Genomic DNA, 17,405 nt, shown 5'->3' with positions numbered 1-17,405 from the left:
TTTTTTTTCCCCACAGACCTAAAGATTTTCGAAGGAAGTAATAAGAATGAAAGAAGTGCCATCAAGAGTGTCTCTCCTCCTTCAAAGAAAATTCTTCTAATATTGAAGCATCTGTGTGGCTCAGTCAGCCCTTCTATACTGAATGTTTCTGACAGCTGTTAGTAAATTTGGCTTGGTAAGATTATAGAAATCACTGTATTTGAAACAGCTAAGATTAGGTATTATCTTGTCAATGCCATCTGTACTCTGTATTGTATGATCTGATATTTTTTCATGACATTTGATTTAATACTGTTATTAAAGAATGAATACCTTTGTAATGAGTACTTGCATCTCACAGAAACAATACACTGACTACTGCTATGAAGTAGCTCATTGCTGACAACCCAGTGTAGAACAGATTTCCTCAAAGAGCTTGTTGAAATAACAGGTATTAAAGGCAGATCAACAGAGAGATACTTCTCCTTTTTTCCTCCTTCAGCCTCAATCTGATTTTCATTCAAGTCACAGGAACATGCCTTACCTACTTTAAAGAATATATTGCAGAACAGAGAAGCATTTTTATCATGAAAACTAAATGAGGAAACCAAACTTAAGTGTTGAATGGTGCAAAAAAAGTCTTAAAATTCACTTCACTTTTGCAAGCTACTTCCCTGAAATTCCTGTCTGCTTTCCTGCTCTGAAAACCCTCAAGCCAAAGGTGTTCTGGAGATAAGTAAAGCACCTGTTGTTTTCTGTGTAGTAGGAAATGCTGGTACATTGTGTGCCAAATTTTACAATGTCTAGTGAGGAGAATTTGAGTGTTCTACATCTGTTTCATACAAGCATCATACAGGAAGAAAACCAGTTGTTTATTTATAACCATATTTCATTACATGAAATAAAGGTTTGGTATTGGGCCTTTCTTTGACATTCAAATGGGCTTATCCCAGGAAAAATTCCCACCTAGTGAATGTGCAGCCTTCACTTCCAAGTTAATTAGTACACTGCATTAACTAGTGAAAGTATTTTTGAAAGGCCTAGGTTGCAGTAAATGCTCTTTTCTGTAGTACACAGTTTATTGGTAAGATCTGTGTGGCATCAACTGTTCATCATGTGCTGAATCCTTCAGTAAGCAGCTTCACTTTCTTAGGTGGTCTGGAAAAAAGACACTCTTGATTATTCTGAGACTGGATTTTGGAGAAAATCCTGACAGAATGAGTCTTCTTTTGGCAAACAATTCCTGAATAGTATTTTTATAATTGGGTAGAGCACAGAGTAACTAGTTAGTTACTCTATTACTAACTAGTTACTCTAATAAAGAGTAACTACTACCCTAATAAAGAGTACTCTAATAAAGAGGAACTCTAATAAAGAGTGACTATATATGATTAATGATACCAGCAGCATTCTGGTCAGCATGGTGCCAGTAAATGGCACAGTAAATAGAAAGTTAAAATAAATTACCTACTGCAATTGAATCTCGTGCTTTAGTATATAAATTGTTATAAAATTTGAATTATTATGGCCACTTTATTTTCCCCAAGTCATTTGTTTAATTGACTCCATGTACATCCTATGGTGTGAGGAGGAGGTGGCAGTGGCAGCCTGTTGTGCAGGTGTGCAGCACAGGGGATCCCTCAGGCCCAGAGCACCAAACTCCTGTGAGCTGGGGGTGCTGTGCTGCTTCCAGCTGCTCCCCCAGCCCAGGGGACTGGTGTGGGAGCTGTTGGACTGGCACAGCACAGGGGACATTGACTGCACACCACAAGCACCCTCAGGGGTTTGGTCAGGCTGTTCATGTTCATGGAGTAGATATCAACAATTGCCTTATTTTGATCAGTGTGATTATGCTGTATCCCTACGTCCCTGGTGTTGCCCTGTGGTCTCATCAGTCTCTGCAGTCCCAAAAGAACCTGAGATTTGGATATAGTGTTGCAGGCCAGCCAGTCATGACTAATGTATTGTGCACTGTTAGCAGGAGACTCAAAGTCTTCCAAAGACAAAACAGGCAGAATTGCTGGAAAAAAAAAAGCTGATTTTTTCCATCAGTGACCTTCTCTGTCCCTACCACAGGACCTGCAGGTCAGCATATCTCAAGCAGAACTCTGAGCTGTCAGTAGAACATGGATGGGAGTGGGCTAACCAGGGAGGGGCAGAGGGAACTTGCAGCTGGGGTAAATTACCATGGGTGTTCACAGCCAGTGCCAGCAGGGAAATTAAAATTAACCCTGTGACCCCAGGCATTACTGTATTTAGTTTTAATAATACTTCTGAGTATCAGTTGCATGTGCCAGGCTGTGGTACCTGCTTGGGGCCAAGACAGCCATGGGGCCTCAGTGTTCTGTCAAGTGGGGTTAAGCTGCTAAAAAATAAAGTCCATAAACTACATTATACTTTTCTACCTTCTATTTTAAATGCAAGTGCAGGTAATGAAATGACATTAAACTCATATTCTATCAACTTTTATCACCTTTACCGAGGAAAATGGGTGGAGTCAGAGGTGAAAGAAGTAATGGGAAAAGAGAAAGAACCTAGGAAGGTATCCAGCCCCCAGCCAGAGCCTACTAGTTACATGTGCAAATCCTGTGTGCTACTAATGAGGCTGAATTTCAGGTGAGACAATTGGAGATTACACAGTAAAGGTACCCACTCATCTTCTTCCTGGTGAGCTAAGGGAGCTGCTGGCAGCAGTCAATACCTGACAGGCTTTTCTTTACTGTAGAATATGACTAGACCTGCTTCCAGTCAGGGATGAGCAGGAGGATGGTCCTGAGATGTGCAGGACAGCCTCTCCATGTCTGTATAGGGCTGTGAAAAAGTCTTCCAAACCTATGCTTTCATAAATGGCCATTCTTGAGCTAAATCTTGCTCAGTCTCCAGTGCTGTTCAGAGGTGTTTATTGAGTCTCTTTCTAACTTACCTTGTTTGTAGATGATGAATTGCTCTGTGCTCAAGTGGTTGGGTTGGTGGTTTGCCTTCCTCTCCTGGTTAGCTGATCCAAGTTGCCATCCCAGTTACACCTCCCAGTCTTTTGACTTGGGCATGTTGGCATGAGGAATCTCACATCTACAGTTGATACACCTACCTCAGCTCAGTTACTCTCTGCACTTGTCCATATACAAGTTAAAAATAAGGCTAAGTAATGTTTATACTACATCATTTAAAATAAAACTGTTGCCCCAAAGTGTTGAAAACAGGAAATGTATTTCCTTCTTGTTACATTCTGTCCCCTGAAGGTCTAATGCAATTGTTTTGAGTTAAAAATCAAATGAATACAGAATTACCATACAAAAGCTTGCAACTTTTATTTACGTACAAAACAGAAAGGAAAGAGGTTCACAATAAATTATCAGTGTGCTCCCACAGAACATTCTTGCTTATTTATTTTAGGTGAGTTAATGGTCTGTAATGTAAGAAATCTTTACAAAAGGATGATAACTGGGGTGCAAGGACACCTGATACATTGTTCTCCAGTGGATTTAGTCAGGTTACTCTGCTAGTAAAGCAATTAATCCAAAACAAAGAGAAAGTAATCAGCTGAGAAAAACTGGATAACAAAACATTAACTTTTGTGAATGGTTCTACACACACCACCTAGCCAGATGCATTTTTCAGATGCAGTTTGAAGAGTGAATGGAACAGTACTCCAGAGAAAGATCTACAAGTGACCTTTCATCATCAGCTAGCACCAACCCACTAACATACTAAACTTCTGGCATGCAAGATAATTACCATTATTTGTTGTGTCAACTGGCCACGTACACTTTTTTCTCCTTTAACATAAGAGCCTGTAAACATCTTCAGTGACAGGTGAGGAGGCACTGGGGCAAAAGGCCAAACACGGGTGTGCATAAAATGTTTCCCTTTTTTAAGCAGTTCATTGAGAGGGGCTTTTTCCGTTTGCCTTTGTGCGTTCTGGGGTCGTGGCACTCCTTTTGGCTATCCTCCTTGCGAAGCGACTGATGCCCGGGGACCTCAGCTCAACGGCTTCCATCTCTTCTTGGACAGGAGTGAACTCTGGTTGAGCAAGATGAGGTGATGGATAGGACTGGGAGTATGGGGACGGTAAGGGGTAGGACCCGTGAACTACGTACGGCTGTTGCTCACCATCATAAAGGTCCTCAGGGTCATAGATTTGGTAGGAGTTATGTGGCAACTGCACTACTGGGATGTCTTGATCAGTTGGCTCACCGTATCCACCTTAACCCACCACCACCAAGAGTATTCATACGGTTAACACAGGAGAAGGGGAGTAGAAAATTAAAGCATTCATTAGGAAATTGACATTTTATATATAGATATATTTCTATATCATGTGTGTGAGTATATATATAATCTTTAAATACACATCTTTTATTCACATAAAGGAACAATGAAAACATTTAACAAAATTAATAAGCTGGAGCAATTGGAAACCCACCAACAGACAGCCAAGTTAGTTGGAAACCACCACCACAATTTGTCAAATGTCCAATGGTAATACTGTGCTCATTATACACTGCACACTCTGCCTGCTATAGCTTATTCCAATTATGAGCTAGAATACATGAGCAGCAGGCAAAAATGGGTCAGGCAATAATTTTTTAGCAGTGCCAGGAAGCCAAGTGCATGTACAGCAGCTGTAAGTTCATTAGTGGTAGTCATTATCGTTGCTGGAAAGCACAGAGCAGTTCAGCATCCATCTCTGACCTTCAGCCCAATGAGACCTGAACCAGAATGAGCCTTTCACCTTCTGGATTCGTAGCCATTGTAAGGGATTGGGCCTTAAAACAGGAAATGAACAATGGGGAGGGGAAGTGAGGAGAAAAGGATAGGAAGAGACGACAACAAAAACATTCAGGTAAGTAAAACATACAAATAGCTCAGGGGCAGATTAAACTGTAAACAGCAAACAAATATGCCTTATGCATAACATTTGTAGTTTAGCACTCTCCTAATTAATTTTGATTTTAGATTGGGTGATTTAAGTTTTGGTAATTTTGTTAACTTCTTCCCATGGCCTCTCCATGCTACAACAAGATGGGAAAGGAGGATACAGAGAAGATATAGAAGGAATAATTTTTTTCCAGGTGGCTTCACTGGTTAATGATGGACACGTGCATCCCTGTGCCAGGTTACACTACTACAGGTTTAGTAAGGGTCATGCTCTCATGCCACTCATAGGCACATGGAAGGGGAGGTTGAGCAACACGTTTGAGAAACTACAAGTGTAAAAACTCTGCTGTCACAAACATGAGTTGGTAGGGCTTCAACACAGAATCTGGAGATGGAGCAGGCTCATACAGCTACACAAACACATACAGGACAAAACCCACTAGGCAGGATCAGTTTTACAGGCTGGGATCAGATGGAGGTCACTTCCTTTGGTCACTATGCTGGGTCACCTTCTCTTCTTGATGCAGTCCCACAAAGTAGAGCCACACTGGACACGCAGGTTTAAGGAGCCACCACCTTTTAGTGCAAGTTTCACTGGTAGCCTCCATCTCACTTGGGCTGTTAGAAAGTGCCACCCACACCTCTGCCAGGGGCAGCAATCCCGACTCCTCGCTACTCACCTCCCATGCCGTAGCCAGCGCAGGAGGATGGGTCACAGTACCCGGGAGGCCCAGCAGGACCCGCTGAGCCCGGGGACCCCGTGTGACCAGCAGGACCTCGTGGGCCCGGAGACCCTGGTGGGCCCGGGCTGCCAGTCCGACTTTCTCCTGGAGGTCCTGCATAGAACAGGGAGATGAAACATCTGCATAGTGTCGTTCATGAAAGCAGGGACATGAGGCCATCTTTCCTGGCCTGGAAAACATGGACTGAGTGTGCTATAAACACTTCCAGGAGACAGCCTGAGAGGAGGAACAAGGCATCCTGGCTCTGACTCCTCTGGGCAAGCTGAGGGAAGACTTCAGCCTCTGGCAAAGAAGACAGAGCAGCAGCCTGAGAGGAGACCCACTTCCAATGAGCTTCCTCTCTGACTGCTGCTTCATTTTCCTTGCCAGAGACAGCTTCTAGGCAGAACTGGAGCAAATGTTTCACCAAACATCAGACTTCTGGAAAGGGATTTTCATGGGGAAAGGACAGCCCTGGATGCCAGCACAGCTCTTGATTCCTCCCACTCCCTTTCAATACAGAATCTGGGTAATGCTGTGACTTGATACCAGTGCCTAACAGCCAGGATATCCTCCTGAGGTCAATGCAATTTCACTCCTGTTTCAACAGGACCTGGTTATCACTCTTTCTGCTTTTCCAGGACCTAAATATAAATCCATGTGATATAATGTGCTTAATTACTATACATTTCTCTGTCAGCCCCCGTTTAGATATGACATTAAGTCAATGAGAAAACAAATGTAATTAGTCCAGACTAATTTTTCCCCTTCTAGAACCATGTCTGGAAAAAAAAATACATGAAACATTTTTAAAAGGTGGGCTGGGGAAGCAGTTTATCATAGGGAAAATGAAAGTACTTGTGTGATGGGTGACACCATCATGTGGCACATCCCAACATGATATTACATAGTAAGAGCATTGTAACAGTTAAGGTGCCTGAACTGCTACTCTTCTGCTACTCTCCTTAAGGAGAAAGACAGAGCTACTGTAAGCTTCCTCACACATGGGTCAGAATGGTCTAATCCAGATGCCTCAAATGTAAATTTACCTGTGGATCCTGGTGGGCCTCGGGGTCCTTGTGTTCCAACACCTGGATTGCCTTTCTCTCCTTTCTCACCTGGTAAACCTAAGGAAATAGTATTCAGTCACATTTTGATCAAAAGTGTGAGCAGTGTTTATTATTTAACCAGGATTATAGTTCCATATGTTATTTTTCATCTAAAAACAGATGGCAAAGAAGGAAGAAGGTGAAAAATGAAAATTATTTGGTTCTTTTTCCATTCCCTCCCCTGACAGCCTCTGAAGGGAAATGTCATTCTTGGGGTCTTAAACATTCCTGCTGCCATGGTGGTTTCCTCAGGATGGCATGCAGAGGCATCAGCCAGTTTCCAGGCTGCACTTCCTGTGGAAAGCTCCCTCTGGACTACCCCAACGTGCAACCATTGTACGTCAGAAGATTCTTCCACGCCTCGTAGCTATAAATTACTGTGGGGCCCATAAAAGTCAAATTTCAGTGCTACAGCAAATTTTCCTTCAAACATTCACCCACTAAAGAGTGGTACAGGACAAAATTGTTAATGGAGAGAATTGTTAGCAGTTACGGCAGATTCTTGCTAAAACATGAGAAAGGAGTTTCATCGCAGTCAAAATCTGACTCCCAAGTAAAGCCCAATCCAAGTGTTTCCCAGTCTTGAAACTCTGATATTCCAAAAGGCAGACCCAGTGAGTTGTGCTCCTGCACTCGCTCATGGCACTAAATTTCTCTCCCTGTGTCTGATCCAGGGAGATCACAAATCTAGTAATTCAGAGAAAGCACTGCTTACTTCCAGCTTTCCATCTCCTTCTGCACTACCACTATGGCATCTTATAAAAACACTTTCTATATGCAGACATCACAATAAGCAGTGTTGAACTATAGTAGGTGTCAAAACTATAAATTCCAGACCCTGAGTTTCCACTGGTGACTTGGAAATTCTCATAAAGTCTGTGTTTGATTTGGATGGTTCAGAGACACCAAATCCTGGCTGGTTTGTGGGACTTCCCCCCCATTTTCCAGTACTGGTAATTGCTCTCCCGGCTTCACAGTTTCCCTGCTTTCAGAATCAAAGTCTATACATGGCACCTTCATCAACACAGAGCAGAAAGAAAACAGCTGCTGCCCTGGATGGGGCAATATCCACAGTTCAACTGACTGGGCTCCTTCCCTCAGGTAACTGCTCAGGTAACTGCTGCCTCTTAGGGCAAAACAGCTGGAGAACACCTCATTTTTGCAAGGAATCATAGAATCACAGAATATGCTGAGTTGGAAGACACCACAAAGATCATCGAGGCTGGTTCCCAGGACCATCACGAGAGTCACACCCTGAGCCTGAGAGCATTGTCCGAATGCTTCTTGAGCTCTGTCAGGCTTGGTGCTGTGACCACTGCCCTGGGGAGCTGTTCCTGTGCCCAACCACCCTCTGGGTAAAGAACCTTTTCCTGATATCCAACCTATGGCCATCCACTTCAGGCCATTCCCTTGGGTTCTGTCACTGTCACCACAGAGAACAGATCAGTGCCTGCCCCTCCTTTTCTCCTCATGAGGAAGTTGTAACTGAGCAAAGCAAGTGGCCTCAGCCCCTCCTTATCAGGTTTCCCCTCAGGGAGTCACCGAAGATCTTTTACCTTCTTAAGCTAATTTGCAATGGAAGCAAATAAGTAAATAAAGAGTCTAAGTGTGAGAAAAATTGTAATTAAAACCCATCAGTAGCAAAGAATTGCTCACATCAAGTTTATCAAATATTAGTCTGCCGAACTGAAGTGGATTCAGTATCTGTGGATGAGTTCTGGGTCTTCTGCAGGAACAAGAGTCTTCTAGGGCAACTTACTGTCTGACCCAACCACATGGAAAACACAGGCCACACCACTGCAACCAGTAAACCCACAGCAAGGACATAATTTTTCACCAAAGCATGGATGACCTCTTTACCTTACCTCAGCAAGGTTCTCTGCCACTGTCCTGGCATAGTTAAGGCATTGCCTGTTTCCCTTCTTTGCCTTTTATTTCATTCAGTTGCATAATTTTGAGGGAAGAGTGGTGGTGGCTTTTTCCACATGCTTGAAATTTTGCTTAGCCCTGGCTTGCTTCAAACATATGCAGAAACTCATCTATTGCAATTCTCTGTGCTGCAGGCCTTGTAACAAGGTAACTGTGTCCAAATTATCTCTTACCCCACAGGACCTGCAGGGAAAGGTTTGCCCTTTGCAAAAGGCAAAGTCTGTTTGAATTGCTTTTTTCCTGAGAAGACTGACCCACCACAACCATCTGCAATCTGCCCAGCTGTTTAGCACAAGGACCATTGCTTATCCTCCTGCATGGTAACATTACTTGGTGACTTCAAAGGCAGCAGCCACAATGTTTTGAAATGACAGCCTGCCATGCACTCAATTGTAATTATTAACACACACCAAACTACACACTTATATGTGATGTTCACAGGATAAAATGTCAGTAAGAAATGCTGAACATGGAACAAATCTACTCAGGCTAAGAAGAAAACATTCATTCTAGAATAAATGATGAATCTCTTGTGCAGGGCAAAACTTCTTTAAAAGCAAACATGGAAGGCCAAGATAAAAGTCTGCATCAGGTTTCTTTTAGTCCGATTTCCAGTAAAGTTTATCCAAGTTAAAGAGAACATAAACACTGATGCAAAAATATCCTACTCCTAAGGCAAAATGGTCATGAGTTAAAGCCATGGGTTTCCCTAAGGGACTTAAGAGACTCACAGACCTCTTGGCTCACTTCTTATAAATGGCAGAATATTCAAAATTCACCCAAGTCATCTTTGGTGCCAGCAGAGCATGGCTTACAGAAAGCCAACCAGACAAGCCATCACTTGGGGGTTACTGCATTGCAGGTTACTGTAAAGGGTAATTGCCCTCAGAATGAAAGTCTGCATATCAAAACTTGCCATTTGAGTAAAAAATGCCTACAGATCCCAGGAACAGCTTTCATGTTTGTGGTCTGGACATGCTTCAGAAATACCATCAAACTGTCTCTCCCCTTCATGCTAACAATGGGTTTATGTCTATCCCCATCCAAAATAAGCAATGTCTTCATTTCAGCCCCATGGAGATCACAAGCAACTGAAATCAATGATTTCCAAACCTTCACTAAAGATAACTCTGATAGCATCAGTTATTGAAAACAACACCAAGGTTATGAACACATTCTCTAGCAAAGAAAAATAAATTTCCATGGTATCTGCACAAATGGAAATCTCAGGTGTTCTTTAGCTAATTTTGTCTTTAAAGGAATACTGTCCTGTGAGGAGAACTATGTATTGCACTTAAGAAAAATTAAACTACTACCAAAAATATCCTCTTTTCAAGATGTTCAGCTGTGAGCATCTGTGAGCATTTGTGAGTGTAAAATAACACACAGTTGTGATTTTTTTCTTTCTTTATCCAGATGAAGCTAAAACTGGAAATAAAAATATTTAATTGACAAAACTGGCAAAAGTTCCATTTAATTCCACTGAAATTTTGCCATCACAGCTGTAAATGTGTCTTTTGATAACACATGTTTAACTGGGGCTCTTTCATATGAAGCCAGGAAGCAAATAAGGATGAAGCTGTACTTGAGAACAGAAACTTTCCCAGTGACAGTTTAGGTATTTATTGTACTTTAATCATAGTGGGATGGGCTGAGTAGCTGTAAGTTTTATTCAGCACTTCAGAACACATAAGAATTGAAGTCCATTCAGTAGTAGAACTGCACTTCCACAGCATCTGAAGGTTAGCAGTGCCCCAGAATAATTTTACTATGGCTTTTCCATTTTTCCACAATGTTGAGAAAACAACCCATGCATTATAAAAATAACTGAAAACCAAAGAGAAGAAAAGAACGTGTTGATTCTTTTGGTTTCTATACTATTTTGCAGAGGTGCAACTATTTCCTGGGCACTTAAAAGCCAGACACTAGTTGTTTAAGTCCCAGATCATAAACAAAACCAAAACAAAATATGTTCAAATTAGCTGAAATGAGAATAGAAACCAATGCTGTGAGCTAGTTAAAATTAAAATAGAGATGAGGGCTGTGAATAATCAGTGCTTGGTTTTTTTCCAAACTCCTATACTTATGCAAATAAGCAAAGGGCAAAATTCTAGTAACTTATCTGGGATTATGTACTGCAGGGGCCTGGTAATACAACGTGGCCTCTCAGCTGGCAGCAGACACTGAGAACTGGATCTGTCAGGAGAATGGCTTGTCCTTTCTCACTGAGGTGGTCTTTCCTGGAAGGACCAGCTCAGTGTGTGTTACCAGTGAGAGGAATCCCACCCAGGAATGGGACATCATGGACCTAGAAGTTCAAGTGGAGGTTTCTAGCAGAACTCCATACACTCATCCATGTCTCCTTCCAAAGCCTCTGATAAACGCTTGGCAGAGTGACAAGGAAAACAAGGGAAAAGAAGCTGTTGGCCAGGCAAGTTAGCAGGGAAGTTCACTGGTGTCTCTCACTGCTGACATTTCCAGTACAGCTCTCTTTGGTGCACCATTTCTAACCAGTTCCACACCTGCTTTCTGAAGTGTTCCCTCCTTACAGGCTGGGATTGAGGAGGTGATAGGCAAGAGAGGTGAGGTGAAAGAAACACCTGGCCTCCTCACCTTTTCATCTTCCTGCTCTACCAGAACCTTGCCACTCAGCTCAGAGCCAGGAACAGGCTCCTGCAGCAATTCCTACAGTTTGAGGGAGAATTAGAAACACTGCTAGATAAGCAAACAGGTGGTTTTTCCTTCTAATGACTATTACTGCTCAGCACACTCTGTTGCAGGACATTTTCTGAACTTAAACGTGGAGCCTGACTTTCAGAGTTGAACATTAAATTGGCTTCATATATAACCAAAATGCTGATGACATCAGTGAAAAGAAACACATTCTGCATAAAGACTTCCAGGTGGCTGGAGGGAGATCTTCAGGACAGGATGATACGTTGTGTTTGCTGAACAAGTTAAATGCAAACAGTGTTTCAGAACACAGCAAGGGATGGGTTCCATTTACCTTCCTCTCTGTTGTCACTGGAAACTTTAAAACCTTTCCTTCCATCCAGAAGCTGAGCAATTTTAGTCTGCTGCTTCTGTGTAGGATATGCATTAGGAATAAAGTGAGAATTGGGAATCCATGAAAAATTTCCAATCATTCTCCACAAGCATGAGGCTGGTTAAATAATTTCCAATCTTCATTTTTGCATTTTGAGGTTAGCTTCGAGAAATGGATTCAGAAATACCCCAAGAGTCTGCAGCAAAAGGTATCTTCCTGCTCAGTAAAGTGCTACAGCATCAAACACACATCAGTCTGAAAGTTCAGTTGCTTCTGAAGAAATCAAATCCTCAAGGAGTAATAAATTATTATATAATTTTGCCTAGTTTCTGAAGGAGCTCCTTCATCTTTCTTCCAGATTCTGTTCAAAGCTCCAGTTACATGAATGTCCTAAAATCCATTTCAACTCCAAATAAACCAGCCAATTATTTTGTCCTAAAGTTTACACATGCATTCTTGAAACAACCTCATTTTAAGCTGAAAATATCATAGAACACTACCAACATTTGGTACCACATTTTATGAAAATCTGACTGCAGTTCTGAGGGATGCTTGATTAGAGCTTTCTCTCTACCAAGTATAAGACTCCCCACAAGCACTACCTGCCAAAATCAGTCCCTTCTAACACCAGTTATTCATATGGAGAGGAAAGGGTAATAGAGAGGGAAGGGGCAATATTCTTTCTAATGTCTTTTTACCTTTTCTGTACTCTGCTGCCAATGCTGCTTCCCAAACATTAATATTGTCTGCAGTGGGCCAACCCACATCATATTTCATTTAAATTACTGTGTCTAATCACTCTGTGATCCCACAATGTGTGTCTGGACATCAGCACAGCAAATACAATAGAAAGTACAGAATATGTTGGACATATTCCTTTTTTGTAGCCTGGTGTTTTGTTTGTCCCTTTTCTGAAGTCCTAGCTTGAAAAACCTCTTCCCAAAAAGAAGGGAAAGATTTAAAATATGCTGGTGTGGAATCAAATATCCTGAAATCTGCATTCAGTATCTCCAGACCACCCTTTTAAAAGTCAGTTCCTCGATTGCTGTCTCTTCCAGTCTTCTTTTCTACTTGTCTCACACTCCCTCATTCCTCCTCCTTCCTGGACAGTGCCTGGTTTTTGCTCAGCTGGAGCAGGCAACAGCAGGACTGAAGGCTCAGTACCTGGAACCTTGCCTCTTTTTTCAAAATGGTGATGGAATTTACAGTCTTGAGGGCAAGACTCACAGGTTCACTCAAAGATTTTCTATTAAAAACAATGTTATAACTATGGTCATAATGGCTACTGTGAACTGGAACTATTAAGCTCCTGAACAGTCTACACAGCAATTAATTTTTAAAACCCCATTAGCAGATTTTGTAACAGCAACACCAATTCACTGCTTGTAAATATCACATTTGTCTCTTGGGTTTTGGGTCACCTCCTCATGTGATGTTCTTCAAAGCACTTTCACAATTATAGCTCTACTCAGTATTGTGTCCTGAGGTTAGTGCTACTCTGGGACACAAAAGATAGCCCAGGCTGCACAGAAAGAGAGTAAATGAAACATGGAACTTGTTTTGTTATTAGACAATGCTCATGGAGGAAAGGAGAATGGGATCTAGCCTTCATATGAGAATACAGAAGAGAATTCTCGTAAATGTTAAGTGTATTACTTCTCTCTGACCTCACCATTTCTTCTTCTTGATTCTCTCAACCCCTCAAACTAGGTATTTTTCCCTCTTCTTATCAATCCTGCTCCTTTCAGGTGGCCATTACTCAGAAATTTATAGACTGACATATTTGAAGTTATCAGAAAAGCTCAGCATTTCCCCACATCAGTTTTGCATCTGACTTTTTTCAAATGCTCTTTTGCTTATACATTTAGGGATTCTGCTCACTTTGAGGCCTTACTAAGAAGAAACACGATGTGATGCGATCTGCACAATTAAATTCCACCAGTCTTCAGCAGTTAAACATTAAACCTCTGTCTGGTCCTACCAAAACACACTTGGCAAAGCCTGCATGACTTTCATGACAGAGTCTCCAGAGCCTTCATAATGGTCTGTATTAAGGTCACTAATTAATTAGTGAGAAAATGTTGCTTTCTGTAGACAGGAGACAAAAGCTGTTAGAATGTATCAGGAAAGGGAGGTATTTGTGAAGTATGAAGCCTACCTCTTTCTCCTGGTCTTCCTGGCTGACCAGGGCTTCCTGGAAACCCTTGCATGCCTGGAGATCCTTGCTCACCCTGTGGCCCTGGAGCCCCTGGCCGACCTGGCTCGCCAGGAGGCCCCGCGATGGTTCGAGTTGAGACAGACTGGCTGGGGATCTGGTTCAGAATCGAGTTATATCTTGCCATATGACCTGTCAGGAAAAAAAAGTAGCAGTGGAAAATCTTGTTCAGCAAAGTTACAGCAGAGTACTGGCAGGTTCTCAAGGCTGTGGTCTGTCATGGTTTGGTATTATGAAGTCGTGCACTTGTTGGAGGAGAAATAACAGGTTACAGAGTGCACAGAAAATGGAAGAACTGTTATGCAGGATTTTATTTTCTTACTTTGGCAAGGGTTTGGGAGGCTTTTGTATTTTATGTCTATAAAAATTTAAAACTGGTACAGCAGAAGCTTCTGTAAACTGTAATAGCTTGGAGACAATTACAGCTTTTTTTTTCAGCAGGCTGATGCTAATCAGCTCTAGTTGGACACAAATCCAGTTGAACATAAATCTAGTTGAAACATAAATCTCAACTGTCTAGTTTAAAACAAACAGATCCCCTTGGATATTTTGCAAAGTGTCATATTTGTAAGTAGCTGTGGCAGGAAAAGATCCATTCCAGAGAGAGAAGCACGTGGACTGTCCGTGTACTTGCCTTGGATGAGCTGCTCACACACTTGACGAGCAACAGCCCGGACCATAGCCTGGGACTGGAGATCACCCTGGAAAACAACAGCACAGAGTCATGAAACAGCCCTGAGCTGACAGCACTTGGAGCAAAGAAGGATATTTATTATTGCTGAGACATCATATCCTCACAGATGAGAAAGGAAAGCCAAAGAAATTTTGTGATTTCACTGGTTCCCATTTCTCTTTTTGGCCAGCAATCAGAGGTCTGAGAAGATAACCCTAATGAGAGATTTGGAGGCATGCTTACTGCCACATACTTCCCACCTTGAAAACATCAATGTAGCTATATAAAAGACATGTCTGGAAAAGAAGGAAAGTTTGCTTAATTGCAAAGAGAAAATTACTGTTCCTGTAAACACAGAGAAACATAATTTTTTTGGAAAAGTTCTTTATGAGAAAGAAGGCCAGGAAGGAAAAAATCCCACAGCTAACATGAACATAGACTTACCCTTTCACCTCTTTCCCCCTTAGCTCCAGGAGGACCCTATGAAAAGATTTATTACAAAATTAATTCTCATTTTGTTCTGTTCAAAATTTTAACACCTGAACTTTGTCTGCCTTGCAGATTCATAGTAAAGGGAGAAGAAATAGACCATAAGCCAGCTTTCAGGAGGTTATGTGACAGTGACAAATACACTTCTATCATTTCAGTACTGAACAAAATGTTCACCTTTGGCAATTACATGGGAACAATGACTTTCACAAGTGTTTGCCACACACTGAATTCACTTATTCAAAGTCATAGCAAGGTCAGGCCACCACATGCATTTCATATGGCTGAAACAGGTCTAACTTTTGCAAAATAGCAGCCTGAAATTTGCTGTTCCGGGACTCTGCATCCCTTATGAGCAGAGCGAGCAATGGGATTAAACTGCACAGAAAATTACATTTGACATTAAGGATAATGTAATACTGTAATGATGGTGAGGAGGATTGTGGATTGAAACAGGTTGTCTGGGGCACTTGCACCTTCACCAGTGTCATTTTTTAGGCTACACATTTCTCAGGAACTCCTGAAGCAAGGAAAGGAGTTGGTCAGAGCCTGGTGCTGATAACACCAAGGCCAAGGTTTGATGCCTGTATGGGCCAAACTCTTGAGAGTTGGACCTGATGATCCTTGTGGTTCCCTCCCCACTCAGACTGTTCTGTGCTTCTGTGTAGGTAACCAGCTGACAGATACATGGTTAAGCACAGTTTATTCTGTCCTTGGAGAGAGGAAACTCCTACAAAGACTAAAAGACCATTTCAAAGGACTCTCTTCTATAACTCTATGTTTTGGAATAGAAAGCTAAGTGATTTTTCAGCCACCTGTTTATTTCTGCACAGCTAGAGTCTAACCATGCACAGCAGAGCTATGGCATAACTCACAGGAATATCTACACTCTAGAAAATTTTGTTCAGTATCTGGAACATGTGTTTGGACAGGAACTGCATAGTCAACATGTTATATATTTATAGTAAAGGTTCCAAAGCTCATCAAATCTCCTTTATAGATTCCATGATTAGACTTAGAAACTATGCAGAACTGGGCATTTAGATTATTATGTTTGCTTATAAATTATCAATCAATTTAATTTCATTTCCACTTAACCAAATGAAAATGCTTGCATTGGCCTAAATCTTCAAACCAAACTGAATTTTGGAAAAAAATTCTATTCTGAAAATAGAATTTACAAAAATACACACTGTTCCACTTTGATGTCATTAAAAACTAAATAGGATGTTTACTGTAATAGATGGGAAAAAGCTGAGCAGGCTTTATAATTAAACAAGTAGTCAAATGTTAAAATATTAATACATAATATTGTCTGAACTCTTACAGAGACAAAAAAGTCCACTATATATATTCTCTTTTATATCAAATGCACATTGATTTCATTGTTGTATTCCTTTCTTCTAGTCATTTTTTTGTGAGGTTGTTAAAATAATTCATAAAAAAATAGCAGTTGAGAGATAAACTTAATATTGGAGGTTCCTAATACTAATTTTAGATATAGAGGATATAATTTTCCAAAAATTACATAAATTATATAAAAAGCCCTAGTCATTAGTCAATTTTTCTAATTTAAACACAGAGTAACCTCAAGAGCCAGGTTTTTATTCATATATTATTTTCACAGTTTGGAAATCAGGATAATATTTTGGAAATAATCAGGTTAACAAAGACTTAAATTTCCAGAGAGTCGCTGGAAGGGCAAAGGGAAAAAAAAGAAGAATGTAATTACACAAAGACTTCAAATTCACATAGTTGTGTTTTTAACTTCTGTGTTTGAGTCTTGTGTTTTGACTTTAATCCCCATATTCCAAACATTGTATGTAAGATCAACAAATATATTTAATTACAAAGAACGAACAAAGGAAGGTCAATATGATGTTTAACTTAGCCACTAACTGCAAACAGATCATAGGCAATAAATATTGAGGAGTTCTGTCAAACAGTGAAGCCAGGCTCAGAAACCAACCAAAGCACAACAGCAGACAGTGAAATATTAATTAGTTTTACTTACAGGAGCTCCAACATCACCTTGTGGCCCCTGACTTCCAGTAACACCTGGAACACCTGGAGCACCAGGTATGCCCTATGTGGAAAAAGAAGAGGAAAATAGTGGTGATGACAATCAACATCCATGAGTCCTGATGAGGAGAAATGCACAGACAGTTCTGTCAGTCAAAGATTGAAGACTCACAGAGAGAAAATTAAGAAATGCAATTTGTAGGAAAAAGAGCACCATAAGCAAAGCTCTGAGAAAAGCACTTGAGAAAAATAACTTGGGCTGCTTTCTGGAACAGCAGAAATTGCTGAACCACTGGACTAAATCCTGTGATGTCAATACTGTGTTCGGGGGGATGACTCAGAA

General features: G+C 41.1%; 2 protein-coding genes across 2 annotated transcripts in view; one reads left to right on the top strand and one right to left on the bottom strand.

The window, feature by feature from the left end:
• The window catches only part of MRPL13 (mitochondrial ribosomal protein L13), a 30,564-nt gene extending 27,256 nt beyond the window's left edge, over positions 1 to 3,308 (top strand). Inside the window, exon 7 of the mRNA XM_058819574.1 lies at positions 17 to 3,308. Within this exon, the coding sequence (XP_058675557.1) occupies positions 17 to 41 (25 nt within the window). The 3' untranslated portion in view covers positions 42 to 3,308. The remainder of the gene's footprint in view (positions 1 to 16) is intronic.
• COL14A1 (collagen type XIV alpha 1 chain) overlaps positions 2,987 to 17,405 on the bottom strand; it is a 113,797-nt gene continuing 99,378 nt past the window's right edge. The window contains exons 42-49 of the mRNA XM_058819564.1: positions 17,055 to 17,126; positions 14,996 to 15,031; positions 14,513 to 14,579; positions 13,822 to 14,010; positions 6,629 to 6,706; positions 5,538 to 5,693; positions 4,090 to 4,182; positions 2,987 to 3,999 (exon numbers count right to left, since the gene is read on the bottom strand). Coding sequence (XP_058675547.1) covers positions 3,860 to 3,999; positions 4,090 to 4,182; positions 5,538 to 5,693; positions 6,629 to 6,706; positions 13,822 to 14,010; positions 14,513 to 14,579; positions 14,996 to 15,031; positions 17,055 to 17,126 — 831 coding nt within the window. The 3' untranslated portion in view covers positions 2,987 to 3,859. The remainder of the gene's footprint in view (positions 4,000 to 4,089; positions 4,183 to 5,537; positions 5,694 to 6,628; positions 6,707 to 13,821; positions 14,011 to 14,512; positions 14,580 to 14,995; positions 15,032 to 17,054; positions 17,127 to 17,405) is intronic.

This window comes from Ammospiza caudacuta, chromosome 1, assembly GCF_027887145.1.
Source record: "Ammospiza caudacuta isolate bAmmCau1 chromosome 1, bAmmCau1.pri, whole genome shotgun sequence".
Lineage (NCBI taxonomy): Eukaryota > Metazoa > Chordata > Aves > Passeriformes > Passerellidae > Ammospiza > Ammospiza caudacuta.
The sequence above is the reverse complement of the archived record's forward strand: the minus strand, read 5'-3'. Positions and strand labels throughout refer to the sequence as shown.